Raw genomic sequence first — 20656 nt, 5'->3', positions numbered from 1 at the left:
AGTGGGGAATGTTTTCTTGGCACACTTTGTCTACATGGACCAGAATGTTTCCAACATCTTGTGATATCCATGCAATAAATTGCTTGGTGAGGAGGTTTTTTTTTAATAGTTTAATTTCAGAACTATGTATGCTATGTAAATGCTATTAATTTGACTATTAAACATAGCTATGTTTTTTTTTTACTATACAACTTTAATTGTTTAAGTGGTCTCCATATATGATTTGGTCAGGACAACATTTCTTTTTTAAAGTTGACGGATTATCCATCTAGGGTTTAATGTGTCGAAGGGTTCTTAACCAAATTCTGGTAATTTCGAAACTCCTTAGTTCGTCTCTTTGCTTGACGCAGACCAATAATTTTACCCTTGGTGACTTTTTTGGCCAGGTAGTACATAATAAATGAAGTATAAACTTCATTAAAAAAATAAATCCCTAAAAAGGAAAAAAATAATTTAATTTTTGATCTTTTAAATTTTCTTTTAAAACAGCATTAACAATTCGTGGCTGTATATGTATGGTTATCGTGTAGTCAGTATAGATCATATCACATGTGAAATTCTTTTAACAAAAGTATGAAAAAAAAGAAAAAATACTAATCTATGTTACCATAAACACTTTTTAACTATTAATGGTGTAAGATGCTTTTTTTTTGTCAAACTCTATTACCTTATCAATACTAGAGCTAATTACACATGGTTTAGCCAACACTATTGGCTTGCAAACTTTTAATTACACAACAAACACACAACAAAACTTTGCATTGAAGAGGGAAAAGGAGCACTTAATGAAAAACTACACACACCTTAGCTTTCCTCACATTGCATTTCCCAGTGGTCTAAAAACCATTAAGGGGACATATTTTAGTTTTTTTTTTTTTAAAAAAGCAAAGGGCTACATGCAGAAAACTCTTTTAACAGATGTGTTACAAACATATAGTCTGAATCGTCTGTTACAAACATATCCTCTGAATGTTTTTTTTTTTTTTCATTCATACATATAGGGAGATAAAAGGTTGTAGTGTAGCACTGATTAGTGCTTGAAAACCAAGCAAAGAACCAGAGCATGGCACTGAATTCTAATAAAAAATAAACCTTCTTTACTATTATCCACGTACAATCAACAACCTGAACTAGTCGAGCACACAGGGCTTTCAATCATATTCTTAGTGGATGACTGGATATATATGTATATATAAAAAAAAGAATTGCCTCAGAATCTGCAAAGGGACTAAATCAGATGGAAAGCATTTAATATTTTACCCGACCCTCATTTATACATTCAAGAACGGACCAAAATTTGGCTGAATCCTAGATAATGAGTGTTTTGTCGTTGTTTTTTTATTTTCAAAACAGTACCACTGAAACAACTTTCAATTTTCAAGACATGATCAATGCAAATAAAAAGATCAAAGTCTTAACAGTGCATTCATGCACAATTAGGCACACGCTAGGAAGATACTACATCACTTACACCGGTACTCCTATGTCTAAATTTGCCCCTTCCCCCAAAAAATATTTTCACATATCTATAAACTGCAGGTCAGTGGAAGGGAGGAAAAAAAAAAAAAAAGAAGAAACAATCCACAGCTGAGCTACTGGGAATGACTATTAAACTGGACTTAAAATCTGCACACACACAGACACACATATCCACGCACAACACTGTGTGATGCAGGCTAAAGTTTGCTATGCACTGCCAAATTCCTTCACGGTCAAGACTAGTATTCTGACTTAAGTCAGCAGCCAACTCTCCCTACATTACCTGAGCAAATTTCAGTGCACCAGGTCGACAGATTCGGGCAGTGGGAGCTAATAGCGATCCTAAGTGTTTATCACCAGGCTGCAAGGATGCACGATGGGACAAGTTTGACAGGAAGCGCTGAATTAAAAAACAAAAAAAGAACAAAACACCATAAAAAGGTCTCACTTTTCGCTTTCATTTTTTAAAGCCAGTCTCATGTGCAGGTGTCTACAAGAAATGTAGACCATATTTTATTCTGAAAAGGCTGTCATTTTTTTTGTGCCTGTCCCTGTGCTGTTTGGTAACAATCCAGTTTAGGAGTCTTCATTCATTTCCTGACTGTCGGTCCGTGCGATTTTGCGTGAAGGTGCAGGACTCCCTCCTTCACCCTGCTCTTGCTCCCGTTCCCGCTTCTTGGCTGCGTTCTGCACACAAAAACAAGTACAAAAAAAAAAGTTACTTAGAGCTACAGAATTGGATTACAAAACTGCAATGTCACAACACAGCTTTTCAGTTATGGACAAGATTCGTCGCAACATCAAAATGGGCTGCAAAAATGTGTAATGCAATACAAATTTCCAACCAAAAAAAAAAAACAAGTCGCACTGAAACATAAAACCTTCATTAAATTATTCTGTGTGCTGCCTGATCTCTTCAGTGGTAAAAAGACTGAACTGCATTTCCCATATGGATATTTCAAGTGCATGTTCATTCGTGAGAGGGCTTTGTACTCTAATAAACAGAAAAAAGATCTGACTGCAACCTGGAGCTAAGCCATCACGGTCCAGGGTGCTTTACCATGCATATAAGATGATGATCTTGTACTCTTGTTCTCTGATGGTTTGTGACTGCATTAGCTCAATAGCTTAGAGCTAAAATTCTCACAAACAGTTTTGTACCTGAGCCTCCAATAATGAAAGTGGACTCCATATTAACCTCTCCTGTTATGCTAAACTTCCTCTCTTCTAACACACAGTATGACTGCAGATCGATTCCTCCTATCGGATATCACTCAGACGAGCGCCCTGTTGAGTCTGGCTTCTCTCAAGGATTCTTCCTATTGTCATCTCAGGGAGTTTTCCCCTGCCACTGTCACCCTTCACTTACTCATCAGGGACGATTTGATAATTAAAGTTTATACACATTTCCTTATACTTTTTAACTCATTTCCTTTTTTTTTTTTTTTTTTTTTTTTTACATTTTGTAAAGACGCTTCCCAACAATGACAAATGTTAAAAACACTGAATATAAAAAGATGGGTGGCACGGTGGTGTAGCGGTTAGCACTGTCGCCTTGCACGTCCAGGGTCCGAGTTCGTTTTCCGGCCAGGTTCGATTCCCGTCTCTGTGTGCATGGAGTTTGCATGTTCTTCCCAAGCTTGGTGAGTGGTTGTGTGTATGTGTGTGTGCCCTGTGATGGATTGGCACCCTATTCAGGATGTACCCCTCCTCATGCCCTAAGCCTCCTGGGATAGGCTCCAGGCCCCCAACGACCCAAAATACAGAAAGCGGTATAGAAGATGAGTAAGTGAATATAAAAAGAATGCATGAGTTTGTCTGTGTTTCTTAAAGAGTCATGCCCCACCACTAAACATTGATATGATTAAAACATCAATTGTCAGAATAGGGGGAAAAATTACAGTGGGGGAAAGAATAAATAAAAATTACACAGATACAAAGTGAAAAAGTGTAATCTCTTTGACTGCAGCATGTCTGTTTTTGATGCCAGATGGGCTGGTTTAAATTCAGCTGTATATTATACATATATACATACACTGTGTTCCAAATTATTATGCAAATTGGATGCAAGTGTCAAACATTAAATGTTTAGTTTTTAAATTAAACTCATGGACTGTATTGCGTCTTAGGGCCCTTGGATCACTGAAATGAATGTCAGTTAAAGAAAAAGTACTGAAGAAGTTTGTTCCACATTATTAAGCTCGCCACAGCTTTCAAGCAATATGGGAAAGAATGCCGAAAAGCATCAAATAGTGCATTGCCTTGGACAAGGTATGAAAACATTAGATATTTCATGAAAACTCATCGTACTATGAAGACATTTGTGGCTAATTCGGAGCACAGACAGGTTCGCGCAGATAAAGGCAGAATGAGGAAGTTTACCTGCCAGACAAATTCATCGGATTAAGAGAGCAGCTGCTGAAATGCCATTACAAAGCAGCAAACAGGTATTTGAAGCTGCTGATGCCTGTGGAGTCCCACGATGCTCAAGGTGTAGGATCCTTTAGAGGCTTGCAGTTGTGCATAAACCTACTATTTGGCCACCCCCAACCAATGCTCACAAGCAGAAACGGTTGCAGTGGGCCCAGGCATACATGAAGACTAAACGGTTTTGTTTACTGATGAGTGTCGTGCAACCCTGGATGGTACAGATGGATGGAATAGTGGATGGCCACCATGTCCCAACAAGGAGGTGCCGGAGTCATCGACAAGGAGGTGCCGGAGTCATCGACAAGGAGGTGCCGGAGTCATCGACAAGGAGGTGCCGGAGTCATCGACAAGGAGGTGCCGGAGTCATCGACAAGGAGGTGCCGGAGTCATCGACAAGGAGGTGCCGGAGTCATCGACAAGGAGGTGCCGGAGTCATCGACAAGGAGGTGCCGGAGTCATCGACAAGGAGGTGCCGGAGTCATCGACAAGGAGGTGCCGCAAAGACATTCAAGCAGAAACTGTCCAAAACCAGTTCAATGGATGCAAGAATTGTGAAGGTGATATCAATATATATATATATATATATATATATATATATATATATATATAACCAGCAAGCAGCAGCAGTTTTGTAAACTGAAACACCTGGAGTGCATCAATGAAGTAAGGCAAGACTGGTTCGAACTGGCAGAAAAACTACAGTATTCACTCTGTACAACTGTTGAAGAAACACTTCAGAATGCACAACACATTCATTACTGAATTTCGCACCAAGACCCAAACTGCCTTGTGTAAACAGTCCAAGACTGGTGGAGGTGGTGTGAAGAAGTGGGGAATGTTTTCTTGGCACACTTCAAATCTGTTAATACCAATCAATAATAGGCCTCATTACTTTAAATAGGATGTGATCATTGCTTTTGAACATGCGCATAAAAATGCACCTGAAAAATTTACAGGAACTGTGTGATGCGATCACGTCAATCTGAGCCAGAATCTCGAAGGAACGTTTCCAACACCTCGTGGAATTAGTGCCATGACGAACTGAGACTGTTTTGAGAGCAAAGGGAGCCCCCTAATTGGTATTATTATAGTGTTCCTGATGTGCTCTGTGAGTCCATGTATTCGCTTTCCATTGCAGTTTTCTGCATGTCACAAATAAAACTCACCACCCTCTGTGGATTGCATTTCATGTTTTTGCAGCGCAACGATTGCTTTTACTCAGATCGGTACTTTTTTTATTACTTATTTATAACTAGGGATTTGTGGAGTCTCACTGCTGGCTGCAAATGGAAAACAAAAACAGAGAACTTGCTCTCCATCCTGAAACAGGTTGTTCAGGTTTCTCTTTGTGAATTCCTTACAATAACGCTGTGATTAAGCCGTTAAATTGAATCAGGTGACGAATATCAGAGTGCTAATTACATTCTGGGGTGTGCGTTCAAATTACATGTTGCACTAGAATCTGCAAATTAAAAACATTCTGCTAGTCTCATAATAAATATCAGTAAGACCTACAACTAATGCTGATGGAGTATGGTTATTAAACCCATAGCTTTGGAACCGTGTGGGGATGACTGCGATCGTATCAGTTATAAAGTAGTCACGTTATCGCTCTTCACGTTATTTCATGTAATCTTCATTTAGCTCGTTTATGGAGCTTTAAGAATTTCTCGTTCATACTCAGCGCTTTCATTCTGAGGACAGCAAATAGAGCAGACATTAAACCAAACGACTATCTGGCATAGACAGAAATCTTGATTGCCGAGTGTGCACAGGTAAGCTTGTAATCATAATGGCTTATACGCACACACTGATACTGCCTGCTGAAGTAAATTCAACAATGCAAACAATCTCATTTAGATGCAAATACCTTTTTGTCCCACTGTTGGTGGAGGTAGCGCAAAAGAATGTTTGTTTTCTCTGTGACGATAACTGTGAAGAAAGGGCACAAGAAAGGACATTTATTTATCAATAGATTATCCACTTATCCTCCACATATGCAATAACACGTCACCTGAACACTTACTCTGCTCTGATGGATATTCCCGTGTTGGCAGATAAACTGACGGCCTTCTATTCTGTAACAAATTATAAATACTTTGAAGATACAATTCACAATTGTACGAGGGCCTTTCAAATCAAACCGGGACCTCTAAATAACAGAACACAATTATTAGAGTAAAACTAGCTTTTTTTCCTCTCTATATATAATCCTCTGCTACAATAATGCACTTATATCAAAGTTTTACTAGTGCTTGGATAGCATCAAAGTACAAAGTTTTCTCAGTAAGCCAGAGCCATGATCGGACTGCCCAGCCTTCTGTGTCAAAACGTTCCTTTAACTTACTGAAGATTAGCAATCTTCTGTTACAATTAAAGGTAGGAGCCCTGTCGGTACCCAACATGCCTTTTGGAGATGCAGGTGTTACTGTGTGTGCAGGTATAACTGTGTGCAGTTCCTACAGACTAATACATTTATCTGTAATCTCTTTCTTTCTTTCTTTTTTTTTTTACAGATGAGGCGTTCAATTCACTAAACGTAAACAACTGTACTGGTCTCCGAGCCAGCTCAGCTGGGATCAACATTTACAGACGTACTGACTTCTTTAAAACATTTACACCCCATCACCGTACAGCCCTCGAAGTGATCTGTAAATGTCAATCACTTTTAAGTTTTCATTATTCTGCTCATGAGATGACGTATCCCGGGTTGACTCGAATGCCTCTCGTAATTAAATACAATTGTAGGCACAACATTCACATTATATTTACTGCAGACTGGTATGACCAAAACCACATCTGTCAAAATGTGATGCTCACTAAGGCAACATAACAGTGAGACAATATCACATTTTTTAATCGGTAAAAAAATTATAATAATATTTTATAAATAAAATTTAAAAATACCTACCGATGCTTTGCACACAGAGTCTGCATGGAATCTACTGAAGTTGGTCTTGTTGTAAACAGGGAGACCTTTTAAGAAATCCGCCTGGGAATGACAGAATTGTTATATGTAGGAAATTTTACATTAGGACACTCAATATATGAGGGTGAACTGAAAAACAACAAACAAACAAACAAAAAAACAGTAGATGCTTTTATATGGACCCTAACATCCCACTTATAATCAAAATAATAGCACAGTCCTAATAAAACTTTATATAAGCACCTCAGTTGAAATAGTCTGACCTGATTCGGCTTCATCAGAGTGAATTATCAACTCGAAAGAGAGGGTGATGTAAACCTTTTATGAAAAATATTAGCCATGTGAACACTTAATCTGAATGTTTCTCTTGCTGAAATAAAAATATTTTTTCTGCGCATTTTTGCCTTACATGGGGAGATTACAATCGAGTTAATATATTTTCTGGGAGTGAAGATTAGCTTAAATGCCTGACTCTGCAAAAACAAATCCACTAATACGGTATCAGGTTGAGGTAGGAGCACTGATTGACCTCCTGGATAGCCTAGATGGGAAGCCTAAAAGAACTTCACTAGAGGTGAAAAAAAACCCAACTTCTTTTTCTGTTATATTTCCAGCAGAACATGCCACTTTTGCATCTTATCAAATCAGCATCCATGTAAACAGGCAAGTTAGAATCTTTAATTGAAGCTATTTCAATCGGCTTTAAAAAAAAATTGCCAGTTTAAACGTAATGCTAACTCGCCACTACAGTACAGCATGTCCCACATCAGGGGCAGAACAATCAGTATTTAACTGGACAAACACAAAACTAGTACAGGATGAAACATCAAACTCGTTTTTGATATGTTTAAGTAAAATTAACAACAATAAAAATATCAAATATTACTTTAAATACCAATTTTAATTTCACAGGCACTATTCTGAGTGCACGCCAAAAAAGAATTAAGTTTTAAGCTTTCATTTAATCACCTTTAGCTTTGATTACAGCACACAACGTGGTAATCAGTTCACGTGTGAAAATGATTTCTCATGCTCCCAGACACACACGTTCACATTTTGAGTCCTGGAATATGCCTGTGCCATCAGAGAAGAAACAAACCACTGATATGATAACCTGGTCATTCAGGATATTCAGCTCGTCGGCTGACTTCATCTTATAGCCCCATAATGTTGCTGACCAACTAAAGCAACCTCAGATCATAACATTTCCTCCAGACGGACACTATACATGATGGGTGCATCGCTTCATGCACTTCCCTTCTTACCCTGACACACTATTGCTTGCTCTGAAATAGTGTCAAATCTGGACTCATCAGACCACATGACCTTTTTCTATTGCTCCAAGGTCCAATCTTTGTGCTCCTTAGCAAACTGAAGCCTTTTTTCTGATGTCTCATTAACAGGTGGTTTTCTTACAGCCATACAGCGGTTTAGTTTTAATCCTGAGTTTTCACATTGTGTGTGTATTAAACATAGCTATAATTTTTACTGTTTATTTTTTTTTGACCATGCAACTTCACCAAGTGTGTAAGTTAACTCTGTTCATGTTTTTTTTTTCTTCTTCTTTTGACCACATTATTTGTTGACGATTAATGGTTCAGCACTATCCTTTTAGTTCCAGTAATTTTCTTAGTTGTTGTCTTTGCTGGATGAAGGCCAGTAATTTGATCCTTCTGAAATGCTGACTTTTTTTCTCATTTTGACAGGGCAGTGTATTATAAACAAACATTCGCAGGGATGGGTCCACATGAGAATATGATTCAGTAGTGAATAATTGCTGTATATTAATCAGAGCTCAGAGTGACGTACGGGCTATTTAAGAGATGCACACATAAGCAACAAACACTGTGATCATATTTATATTTTATAACATGGTCACTCTGGTTCTCAGTCCTCGGGTTTATTTATTTATTTGTTTGTTTGTTATAGCCAGAGATAAAGCCGGTTTGTGTTTTTAGATCAGCCTGGGCGTTTCCAATATCCAGGTATAAGTAAAACTGCTTAATATTTAGTCGAGAAACGTTAAGATGCAAAGTGTAAACAGTATATTTGCGTACAGTTTACACATTATATATGATTAAAACTATGGTGTTGTTGATCTGCTCGAGTCAGAAACACCACAGACAGCTGAGAAATCCAGATTGAGTCCAGAGTGATAGCAAGCAGCTGGCTTAGCTCCTATGTTACTTGATCCACTGCTAATGTAAACAGCATGCTCATTTAAAAAATATATAAATATATATTAGCAGAATTATTTGACATGCTCATACTAACGATTTTACATGATTACAGCTAATCAAATAGGCCAGCGCGCGGATGCACGCGCACATACACAACTAACCGGCTAACCCTAGCAACGTTAGCCAAGTTAGCTTGAGATATCACGTAGCTCATTATGACAAAATAAAATACAGCTCTACGTCAGGTAGCGATTATGTCTCTCCCTAAAAGAAAAGAAAACAAAATTCTATTTACTTACTTTATCCATTGTGAAACTGTAATTAGGATCCAAGAGCCCTGGAAACCCCCAGCACTCGCCGCTATGCTAGCACAGCAGGATTACACGGCTAGCTCGTGTAGCTAGCTCACACAAGCACAGGGCCAAAACTAATTTTATACCGACAGATTGTTCACCTGGCTCGCCTTCAGATAACTGAGGGATGTAGGCAAAACAATTCCGAGTCTTTCTGTCGTGTCTGTCAAATTCACAGAAAACTAACAATGAAGAAATATACCCACAAACATTAATTAAACAACAAACATTAAGCGGACGCGTAAGTAGCCAAAAAAACTGAACCTAGCGGAGAGCGATGGGTTGCCAGGTGTGGGAAATGTACACACATTCTTCATGTGAAAGTCGCTAGAAGTCGCCATGACTTCACAGACAAAAAATATTTATTTATTGGTTCATGATTCATAATAATTAAACAACACGTTTTCAATCAATTTATTATCACTTTTACATTATGCACAAGTAAATTATTATTAAGTCACGTTACAGCTTTAACTTTACTGTCTGGCCAAAAATCTCACACACTTTAAGATTTAATTCAATAACCTTTAACTTTAATTAGCGCACACAACGTGGTGGGAAGTTCAGGAGTGAAAATGAATCCTCATGTTCCCACAAACACTCTTTTACAGTTTCCAGTCCTGGATTATGCTTGTAAAATCAGAGAAGAAAAAACTCCATACATGTGACAACCTGGTCATTTAGTACATTCAGGCTGTCAGCTGACATTTTTTGCCCCATAACATTGGGCAACTGAAGCAACACCAGATCTTCAGTTGCCTCTTCACTGGAGGCGTCTGGAAGCTTGTACAGTGGCCACTATGCATGAGGGGTGCATCACTTCATGTGTATCCCTTCCTACCCTGACGCGTCCGTCACTCTGGAATAGGGTCAGTCTTAACTGACCGCATCAGATCACATGACCATTGATTCAAAGTCCAATCTTTTGCTCCCTAGCAAACTGAAGCATTTTCTACTGATTAGCCTCTTTAATGAGTGGTTTAAAGTGTTTTTTCCTAGTGTTTTTTGCTATTTGATATGCCATTTATTGGGGCAGTCATGTGTCAGTGTGTTAGGGATCTGAGTTACTGTTTGAGCCCCAGCTCCGCCTCTGCTGTCGGGCCCTTGAGCAAGGCTCTTAACCTTGTCTGCTCCAGGGGCGCCTTATACTGTATAATTACTAACAAAGCTGGGATATGCAAAGAATTAAGATTTTCACTGTGCAGTAATGTATATTTGATGAATATAGGCTGAATTTATTGTCATTTTTTTTACCATGCAACTTTATCAAGAGTTTTGATAATGCATTAGTTTTTAACCCAATTTCAGAAATTTCAAATATCATTAGTTGTTTTCTTTGCTTGATGTAGGCCAATCATTTTAACTTTCTGAAATGGCAACTTTTTATGACTAGGGAGTGTAATGCAAGAACTAGAATTATTATAATTACAACGGGGTTACATCCTGATAAACCAATCTTATGTAGAAAATTTGCAAGTTAAGCCATTAATACAGGTTGGGAACACACATGTTATTGTGTATATAGTACAAAATTTGCCAGCAATTTTAATGTAAAAATTATTAGTGAATAATGTTGCATATTTTAATGGTTTACAGTTAAAGTTGATGTTGTGAAACATTAAGGAGAAAAATTGCTTCCTGTTCTTAACCATATTACAGATGTGATAATCATTTACTCATCATCCTCCCTCTCTATTTCAAAATACGGCCTGTAATTTGACCAAGAACCCAGAAAGTATAAACTTTAACTTTGACGATGCACTTAGAGACACCTTCTCCTAAAAAAAAGTCTGCTTATTTTAACCTCATGACAGATGAATGTCCTTATATATCCTTTGTCTACACAGTTATATCCCTGTGTGATCATATGTGCAATGCTCATATAATGATTATAACTAACTAACTGTCAGTTGTTAACTGCCGCCAGATTAAAGCTATTTGTGAAAGGATATGTGTTGGCGGAGCAAAATAACTAGTTAAATAAAGAAACATATTAACAAAAAGAAAGCACATACACTCTATTGATAATCAATGGTCTTTGTAAAACTATGGCATAAAAGTAATATCACACGCGAGGTCTTGCTGTTGTACTGAATATGCCCTCTGCCTACGACCATATCACAGCCATGCTTATATTCAGCACAACAGCACTCCCTCTTGTGTGATATTAGTGTGATCAAGTATAAGATATTAAATATCTTATTTATTACTATTGAATGTATCTTATGAGTTTTTATGAACATCAATGTCACTTAAAAGAATCGGGAAGCAGACAGGAAAACTGTAAATTTAAAACTGTTTATTATTCCATTTTAGGTCTTACAAAAATATGACAAAAAAAATCAACAGAAATAAATAAGACCATTTCCTATGATCATTTTCTTTGAAAATGAAAGAAACTTTACAGTGGTGTTTTGGAAGAGCATGTTAGTTTGTGAGGTTGCCTTCAGAGAAGGAATTCTACACATTTCAGTACTACTAGGCTCTCTTCTTCCACTGTCTGTAACCGCACATATCCGCTTCTGAGTGGCAATTTCTTAAAAGCAAATATAAATCAATAGCCCATTAATTATTCACAGTAGGGTCGAACATAAACCACGGTTCCTAAGTCACATGTAAGGTATTGTTATAGATTAGTAAAAAATAAATGTCTGATCTTATTAAACAACATTAACTGATGAATAACTGGTGATGACAGTAACTGCTGGACAAATATGACAGAAACCTTGCAGCATCCATATTGTTCTTTAGTTCAACTAAGACACCAAATTCAACATTTTGCTATAAATACAGAGTAACACTCAAGATAATAGGGTAGGAATGGTAGGTTATCATCTCATATTTGTAGAACACAGACGCCGTGCCACGGTATTATTTCACTTTGCACAGAATAAGAGACTTTTTCTGTCGAGGAAATATTGTCATTAATAAATAATGAAATTGAAATGAAAATCTATTTTTAACCCACAGTTATATCTACCTGTCCATGATGTATGTTTCCTTAATACTCCAGAGAATTTTTGCCTTTGTTAAAAATTACAATTAAACTTTGCTAAAGATCACATTTTAATTTCTAAATACTTGATTGATTATGAAATGTCATTGCTTTTTAAATGCCTTGTGTGTGTGTGTGTGTGTGTGTGTGTGTGTGTTTAATACACTTTTTAAGGCATTAAATACTTCCATGGGAGCATGTTACTATTAACTCTAAATAGCTATATACTATAAAATAGTTGACAGGAAATAGTTTGGTAGTTCGTTTGTGATTATCATATCATTTGTATTATAATAAAATGCAATATTCAAAAACGCTTAAACTTAGAGGGATGAAATTGTTCAAAATATTAGAAGTCTCTCAAAGTTGACTATTTCTCTTATTTCAGATCCAATGGAAGCATGGGGCCGATTCAGGAGGTTTGGATAGGGCTAACAGATGGGTTGTATGAACATCATAACACATAAAAGTTAACATTGCAAAAGACCAGATACCTAGTTAAAATTTGACTTTTTGACATTACTTAACATTCAGAACATAAAACCTCAGATCTGGATGAGTAAGGATTATTGTTCAGGCTGACATATTATTGCAACAGTTATTTGAGCCAACTCTGTTAATGAAATGAGGAAATAAGTGCATAGTTCCCGTTACTCATCACATTACTATAATACTAAATAAAACTGATTATTTTTATCCCTGGCACCACTCGTTCTTTTCACACAAAAATGTCATCAAATCACATGTATCTTACTGATAACAAACAGAATTGCTTTAGTTCAAATCCATCGATGGGCATATCAGAAGAATCGTTTATTAACTGGCTTATCATTCCTTTTAAATCATTTGTCCTTTGTCCATTTTTTATTTTGGGCAATGCTAATAAATCATGAAAAACCCCTATGCAAATTGTTTGCCGTTCCAGTTTGGGGTCAATTCCATTTCAGTGATTTTTAATTCCTTTGCAGTTCAGTCAATGAGCAGATTGCTGAAATCCAACTATAGGCTACATTTTAAAGCTGATGATTGTTTTAATATGATTACAAATGAATTAATACTGAATTAATGGAACCTTAATCACCTTCCGTGTGCAGCACTGAAACACTGTTGGAATTATATGTATTCTTCTATTTTCAATTAACTGGTCATCAGAGCTGCAATGAGTTTAGTTTTTTTTCCCGCAAACTGAATGTATCTTCTGCTAAAATATTTGAAGCGATTATGGCTTTACAAACACACTTCATCACAAAGCACAAAGTATTTCTGTTTTGCTTTGGCAAGTAACAAAATCAGCAGGTAATGAAATCAAAAGACAAGGTAGGAATGAATAGGCAACATAAACAGGGTAGACCGAAGATAGAGAAAGCACCAAGATGTACAGAAACCAGATGGGTTAATAATGCTTCTGTAGTGCATTGCAATGAAAACAATAATTAAGCATTTGCATACATTATGAGGCAAGCTGGTGTTCTCCTATTCTTAGATTAGGAAGTCCTTCCCTCCCACCAGCAGTAGGATTTAGTGCAAAATGTTCTCTGAGGCTGCAACTAGTATGAACTGTGGGAATGGAAATGCTACGCATTACTACACTTCCCCAAAGGATCCCTTTTGCAAGGCAATGCTTGTATTTTATGATGGTCCAGCAGGCTTTTGAGTTGCAAATCAAGGGAATGTCTTCATCACAAATCTGGAAAAAAATCACTCCTCCTCCATACTGTACCAGCGTAAGAGCCAAAAAATTAAACGTTCCGGTCAAATGCTATACTCTAGGTTCAGTACTCTATTAAGATGCACAGGAGGATTCATACGCACACACTTTAATTTTTTTTTTATTTTAGTACCATGATAGTCCTGACCTCCAGCATTTTCTACGTATATTTTAGGCTATACTAACAAAGTAGGGAAACATCTTTTAAAGCAGTTATCTGCACTTTTTCTCCCATAAGAGATTGTATTTTGAAGTAGCCTCACATACACTATACTAACACGTTCACATTTTGCCCTTGCCACGCTTGCCTCAAGGTTTTACGCAGTTTTACACGTTCAGAATGACTCCTGGCTGTTTCTCACAAACCTGCGTATCTGTCATTCAAAATAGAGATATTGCATTTTTTTATTCAGTTCGAAACTATATGTTCTAGTGATGCAGGAATTTCTCTAACTTGCAGGTTTACAGCACCTCTTTATTCATGAAATACTGCTGCAATTGCTAAACTAGTTCAGCTGCTTTATGTATAAAAGTTTTCATGATTAAAAACACACAGCTCAAACCGATAATGTTTATCAATCTGTGTTTTTTTTTTTCTTTTTTCAAGGTCTGACTGTATGATATAAAACTGATGGGAAAATATTTTTCAAATGAAGGGTGCTTAAAATGCTTACAATTATCCGACCATGATAATTTAAAACTGCAGGATTCTTTCCGGAATATAATTTTCAAAATGCATTAGAAACGCAGCTCATGCATTCCTGTATGTATTGTAGACAAAAGGCATTGTGTGTGTATGTAGGGGAGGGGTCATCAAAAGCCTATGCTCCTCAGCAAAAAAAGAAAAAGAAAAAAGAAAAAGAAAAAACAACACTATTTCATTTTCCCCACAGTATTACTTCACAGCCTCTAGGCTTAGTCTTTCACTGTGCTGAAGGGCACTGAAAGAACCTTCTGTTTCCCTTTGTTAGTCAGTTTTCTACAGTAGGTGTTCCTATTGGACTTAGATTTTAGGGCCTGAGGACTCAGAGTCTAATACGTTTCCATTCTCCAGTTCTTCTTCCCCTGGGGATGGGATCTCGTCTGGCACATCATTGAGATCAGACCTTGTTAGCGGCTTCTCCACTGGCTGTACCCCCTCCCCTGGTTTTGTGAGCTGAGCCCCATTCATACATGCCCCACCATCTGATTTCCCAAAATTGAACAGTTTCCCAGGATTGAAAGATTTGCTGGGGGACTGAGATCTCTCCTGTCCGAGTGCAGCCATGCTAGGATTGGCAGAAGCTGAAGCTGTTGTTGCTGCTGCTTCCTTTTTGTTTTCTGGAGACTTGAGGAACTTGAAGCTAAGGAAGCCTGGGAGCTTCGGTTCAGTCCCCGTTGGTGACTGCGGCGAACGAGCCGTGCCAGAAGAAAACTTGCTCTGCAGAGGGATGATCTGTTTGAGTTTCATTACGTTGTTGTTGGCCAGCAGCGAGCTGGGTCTCTTCGGTTTGTCGCTTACAGAACCTCCACCCCCACCTCCAGATCTGGATTTACCTCCTTGACTCTTTTCGTGATGGTGGTCACCTCCAGAGGTGTCTGGCCGACCATCGTCCCGCTCCCGCCGGGCCTGGTACTCAGCTTGCCGCTGCCGTTCTTCCTCTTCTCTTTTTCTTCTCTGCTGTTGCTGGAAGTGCTGCTGTGCTTGGCGCTCATGTTTCTGGCAAGGACCAAACACACATGCATAACATACCAGCAGGGGAACTAAAAAATAAAAAGATTTTTGAAGCCTGCTAATGAATGAGATCTACCTTGAATGCCTCCCTGCGCTGAAACTCTAGTTTGGCCATTTCTTCGCTTACCCAGCTGGGGATGTCAGGGATTGCCACATGAATTACGTATTTCAGTAAGATAGCAAAGTGCTGCATAAAACAAAAAAGTACACTATGTAATAGAATATATTACTGGAGATAACAACAAGCTTATGAAACAGTGCAACACGTGGATATGTGGTGAGCATGTTTACCTCTAAGATTACGATAGAGATGATAGCCATCTCAGGGCTCAGCCAAGGGAAAAGCCTTTGGAGCTGCCCACACTGCCCAATCAAGTAACAGTTCACGATGATTGCTATCAGACCCATCGCCTCCATCAGTGTCTGTACAACAAAACATACAGTCATGCCAATATCTTTCAACACACCTTAAAAAATTGTTTAAAAAGTTTTTGGTTGATGTTAATACTATTCCAACCTGCCACTGGCCAATGCTTGCCACTCTCATGCCGAATGGCCTCTGGAGGCCGGTGCAGAGCTTGAAGGCATCACTGCGGATCTCGATGATGTTGTTAATGAGGGCACACATGGCTGCCAGTGGGAAGGCAGAGGAAAAGAGCACCACATAGCCAAACTGAATAAACATTTCCTGGTAATCCTGGAATGTGTCCTAGAAGATCAAAACAGTAAATTTGATCACACCGCTTAACTTAAACACACCACAAGGACATGAAAGCAACAGGAGATGATTGATGTAAATAGGGTGGGGCCTCCATGGATCAGACCTCTTTGTTCAGCACACCCCATTGATGCTTAATCGGATTGGCATCTGAGGGGGTGGGGGCCGGGTTGGTGGCCTTGGACTCTTTGCCTGCCGGGCCCCATGTGGGATGTGCTGTGATGTACTGGGTTTTCTGTGGGATCGGACCAGAGAGGCTACACTTTGCTCCCCAAAGGCATAAATGAGCCCTGGGTGCTGATAATCCTATCATTGGTTTATTGGCATATAATGTTATGGATGGTTATGATCTGTGTATTTAAACATAAATTGGCCTTAGATATCTATATTAAAACACAATTTCTCACAATTTCATTCAAAAAAACATAATATTATATTATAGACTTAAGGTATTTCCTAAGCTGCGATGATCTTTATTCTTATTTAAGGCTTGATGTTAATGGAAAGCAAATACTCATTAGTTTTTATATAAATGAATGTTCTTTAAAAGTGACCTTTAGTCTCAGTTAGGTTCTCTATATGGTAAAAATGCTACATTATTCTGTATACTTTATTCTATAAAATATGTCCAACTAATATAAATATTCACATTTAATCTTTATAATATGTACTCTATTCACATTTTCTGTGTTGCTGATCATCAGATTTATACATTTTCATAGAATAGTATATGTTATGGAATATAAGTTATATATTGGTATATTTGTATTACAGTAAATGTACAATAAATGCAATGCATTAGTGTGAATTAGTACACTGCTATTATGATTAAATCAATTCGATAAAGCCAACACAAAATACAAATATTTAACAACAGTTCTCTTCGAGACAACATTTTTACCTCATATGTTTGCATGCAGCTCTCGATTTCAGCTTGTGTGAGTGTAGTGGTCTCCTGCTCCTCAGGGGGATCCATCCATGACTCTCTTTTGCTCTTACTGTCAGCCCTCTCCAAACTCCGGCCTCTTTTCTGCAGCTTTGGCAGACCACCGCCCTCAGGCACATTTGACTCTGCGACCTGTTCCTTTGTCTCTGAGATGGCATCATCGTCATCGTCACACATCTCGAAGACCAATGCTGGGTCCATGCCCTTCTCCACCATGGTGGGGCTCCCTTCCTCCAGGAAGCTCTTCTCCAGGGGACCGATGCAACCGACAGACTTGCGGTCCACCTTCTCGATGAAGCTGACTTTGCGCAGTTTGAGGCCACAGTCGATGGCATTCTCCTCCTCTGTGTCCTCTGCACTGTTCCTCGCTCCACACTCTTCCTCAGGCTCCTCGTCTGGGACGCCACAGCCTCCGTTCAGACACTTGCGCTCATAACGCTCTTGCTGGCTCAGAACACCTTGCTGGTTTCCTTGCAGGGCCTGCCCGGGGATGCTGGGTTTGCTAGGAGACATATACGCCCTTCCAACTGCCAGACGTCCATACTTTATTAATGCTGACACTAGGAGGTCCCACACGGCACGCAAAGTGAGCTCTCCCAGGCGGTGGCGCTCGTACAGGTACGGCTGCAGCACTTCCTTCAAATTCTGCATGAACTGACGGATTATCAACAGTGTTGCTAGCATCTGCGGAAAGATTTGAAGATTTTTTATTATTTATGAAAACTGCTACACATGCATTTTTTACATTTCTTTTTGCTGTAAAGTGTTATTAATTTCTTAAAATGTCCTGAAAAGTTGAAAAGTTTAACTTTGTGTTTTATCTTATAGCAAAATACTCGCTCTCTCACTCATCGTCTATACTGCTTTATCTTGTATACAGGGTTGCAGGGGAGGGGGGGGGGGGTGACGATGCCTGGAGCCTATCCCAGGAGACTTAGGGAACAAGGCAGAGTACACTCCTGGATAGGGTGTCAATCCATCGCCGGGCAATGCCAGTTAACCTAATCTGCATGTTTTTAGACTGTGGGAGAAAACTGGAGGACCCGGAGGAAGCCAACAAAAACAGGGAGAACATACAAACTTCATGTACACAAACCCGAGGCGGGAATCATGCTACCCACTAAGCCACTGTGTCTACGTATTGCAAAATCCTCGCCCAGGTGAAAGTTGCTTTAAAAAAAAAAAGGGGGACGGATATAAATCTAATCAGTCGGAATGCAGTATTTCCGACCAGTCACTTATTTGCTTTGGGAAAACATGGCAGGAGCAAACAATCGAAAGAGTCATCATATTACATTTTACGGTCTGAGTTGTGGGTCTTGCTGGGAAAGCACAGAAGGTTTAAAACCACCTGTATTGTTTTTCACATGGCTCGAATAACTATAAATTACCTCAAGAATTAAAGCTCTATCTGACTATTTCTACCTAACCATACCCAGATAAACCCACCCTACATTCTACATCATAATTTTTACTCCACTTGAATAATCTACATAAGTAAAAAAAAAAAAAAAAAGCATGACAAATTACAGTTCAATGAAACATGAAGAAACGATGTTCACAGATTTACTACATTTCCTGGATACAGCATGTGTGACCAAGATGATACCTCTACTCATTCATAACGTCTACCACTAGCTTTTTTTCTATTTCTGTCAGGCTGTCAACCAACTGCCGTACACTAGTACTAGGAGACACGTCACACTGCTCCTGGGTTGCAGCTACAGAAGAAAAAGGACTGCTGTAAATATTTTGCAGGAGCCAAAAAAAAAAAAGAGGCAACATAGAAGAGTTAGACAGATGTACCGAGGAGGAAAGCTGTGGGAAGATACATAATGGAAGATTTCCCCATAGAAAGACGCATTTCACCCAGAGCAATACCAGAACAGATGCTGTGAGCAGTCACAAATGCACAGCCGTTCGTCCATCCGTATTCTTACCTCCTTTAGACGCTCCATGTCTTTGAGGTAGAATCCAATGTAGAAAAGGCTGAGATATGAATTTACAAACTGAAACTGTAAGAGAGAATAAAAACACTTTAAAATTTTCATGATTAATATAATCATTTTACTGCAGTATTCTGCAAAAGTATTGAGCCAGCCCTCATTTCAAACCTTTTTTTTTTTTTTTTTTTTTTTACATTTTTTTTAATGTAGTCTTGAGTCACTGTACCTGAGCAGTTTCAGGGGAATGATTTTTGTTTTTTGACCTATAAATTATTCAAGCATAAAAAACGAACTTAAGGCATGAACGGGTGAGAAACAGGTGCAGATGATGACACATGATCAGGTCGGTAATTAATACACTGGTGATGCTGAATGCTGAATGGTTGGAATAGACGAGAGGGGAAATGAGGTTGCTGCTGAGGTTGTTACTGTACATAAAGACCTTTGTAACTTTGGGCACTTTACAGGTTGTAGCAGTAAAACATTTGTTCCACTTTCTTACATTTCTTTAGTCTACATAGTTAATTGAATGTGATGTCATGTAATTGAATTTAATATGAAGAAATGAAGGGTGGCTACATGCATGGTTTTCAAATCCCCAAATAACTGATAAATGAACTGATAAAGCTCAATGACTATGGAAATGTCATTGTGTGAGTGTGTTCTTACTAAATTATGGATGCAGAGTAAAAACAGTGAACAAAAATCATATTACAGTAAAGCATATGAACTTATTTCTCTGTATAATGCATTTTTCAATACAATACATTTTATCTTAGCTTGCGTGGAAGCTCGTGCCCTGGAGCAGGGTCATGGCCTGCAATAGCATCTGGGATTTGACCTCTTTATCTCATGATCAATAGAGCCTTAACTGCTAAGATTATACATTGTTTTTGGCAACATCTTAGCATTTTATAGTATATCTATGTATGTAGTACAGTGTGTTTACAACTTTATAGTAATTAATATCACGGCTGCCTTTTTATACATGACGATTCTAACGCATCATTATTCCCCCTGATGTTAACAGACACATCTGAATATCAGAACATCCGTTCATATCTTATTATCATTTTAATAGACTTTTGTTCCACACTGTATAAAAAAGATTACTTACAAGAACCATTTTGATGATGAGATTTTTCTCATAGGCACTCTGGAGTCTGTAATTCTCTGTTGCAAATATAGACAGTTATTTACATTTAAAATGTCCAACAAACAGACATAGAGCAAAGACTTCAGAGTGAAACTGAACTCA

The 20656-nt window shown here is 38.3% G+C and overlaps 2 protein-coding genes across 3 annotated transcripts in view; both read right to left on the bottom strand.

The window, feature by feature from the left end:
- Positions 1-1233: 1233 nt before the first annotated feature.
- dda1 (DET1 and DDB1 associated 1) lies at positions 1234-9650 on the bottom strand. Its single transcript, XM_053512470.1, has 5 exons — positions 9318-9650; positions 6821-6901; positions 5936-5987; positions 5780-5841; positions 1234-2166 (listed from the first exon to the last, which is right to left on the bottom strand). The coding sequence occupies exons 1-5, from the start codon at positions 9324-9326 to the stop codon at positions 2056-2058; spliced, it is 315 nt and encodes a 104-aa protein (XP_053368445.1). The 5' UTR covers positions 9327-9650; the 3' UTR covers positions 1234-2055.
- A 2014-nt stretch (positions 9651-11664) lies between these two features.
- Positions 11665-20656, bottom strand: part of ano8b (anoctamin 8b) — a 48643-nt gene continuing 39651 nt past the window's right edge. For both annotated transcript variants that reach the window (XM_053513211.1, XM_053513210.1), the window contains exons 11-17: positions 20516-20571; positions 19393-19467; positions 17408-18136; positions 16306-16497; positions 16080-16211; positions 15865-15975; positions 11665-15773 (exon numbers count right to left, since the gene is read on the bottom strand). In XM_053513211.1, coding sequence (XP_053369186.1) covers positions 15078-15773; positions 15865-15975; positions 16080-16211; positions 16306-16497; positions 17408-18136; positions 19393-19467; positions 20516-20571 — 1991 coding nt within the window. In that variant the 3' untranslated portion in view covers positions 11665-15077. The remainder of the gene's footprint in view (positions 15774-15864; positions 15976-16079; positions 16212-16305; positions 16498-17407; positions 18137-19392; positions 19468-20515; positions 20572-20656) is intronic.

Source organism: Clarias gariepinus, chromosome 15 (assembly GCF_024256425.1).
Source record: "Clarias gariepinus isolate MV-2021 ecotype Netherlands chromosome 15, CGAR_prim_01v2, whole genome shotgun sequence".
In the NCBI taxonomy this organism is placed as follows: Eukaryota; Metazoa; Chordata; class Actinopteri; order Siluriformes; family Clariidae; genus Clarias; species Clarias gariepinus.
The sequence above is the reverse complement of the archived record's forward strand: the minus strand, read 5'-3'. Positions and strand labels throughout refer to the sequence as shown.

Coding starts and splice junctions, on each gene's coding strand:
- dda1 (XM_053512470.1), bottom strand. Junction 5,988..6,820: donor ACTCTGTGTGCAAAGCATCG/GTAGGTATTTTT, acceptor AATTTGTTACAG/AATAGAAGGCCGTCAGTTTA. Junction 5,842..5,935: donor GGAATATCCATCAGAGCAGA/GTAAGTGTTCAG, acceptor CTTTCTTCACAG/TTATCGTCACAGAGAAAACA.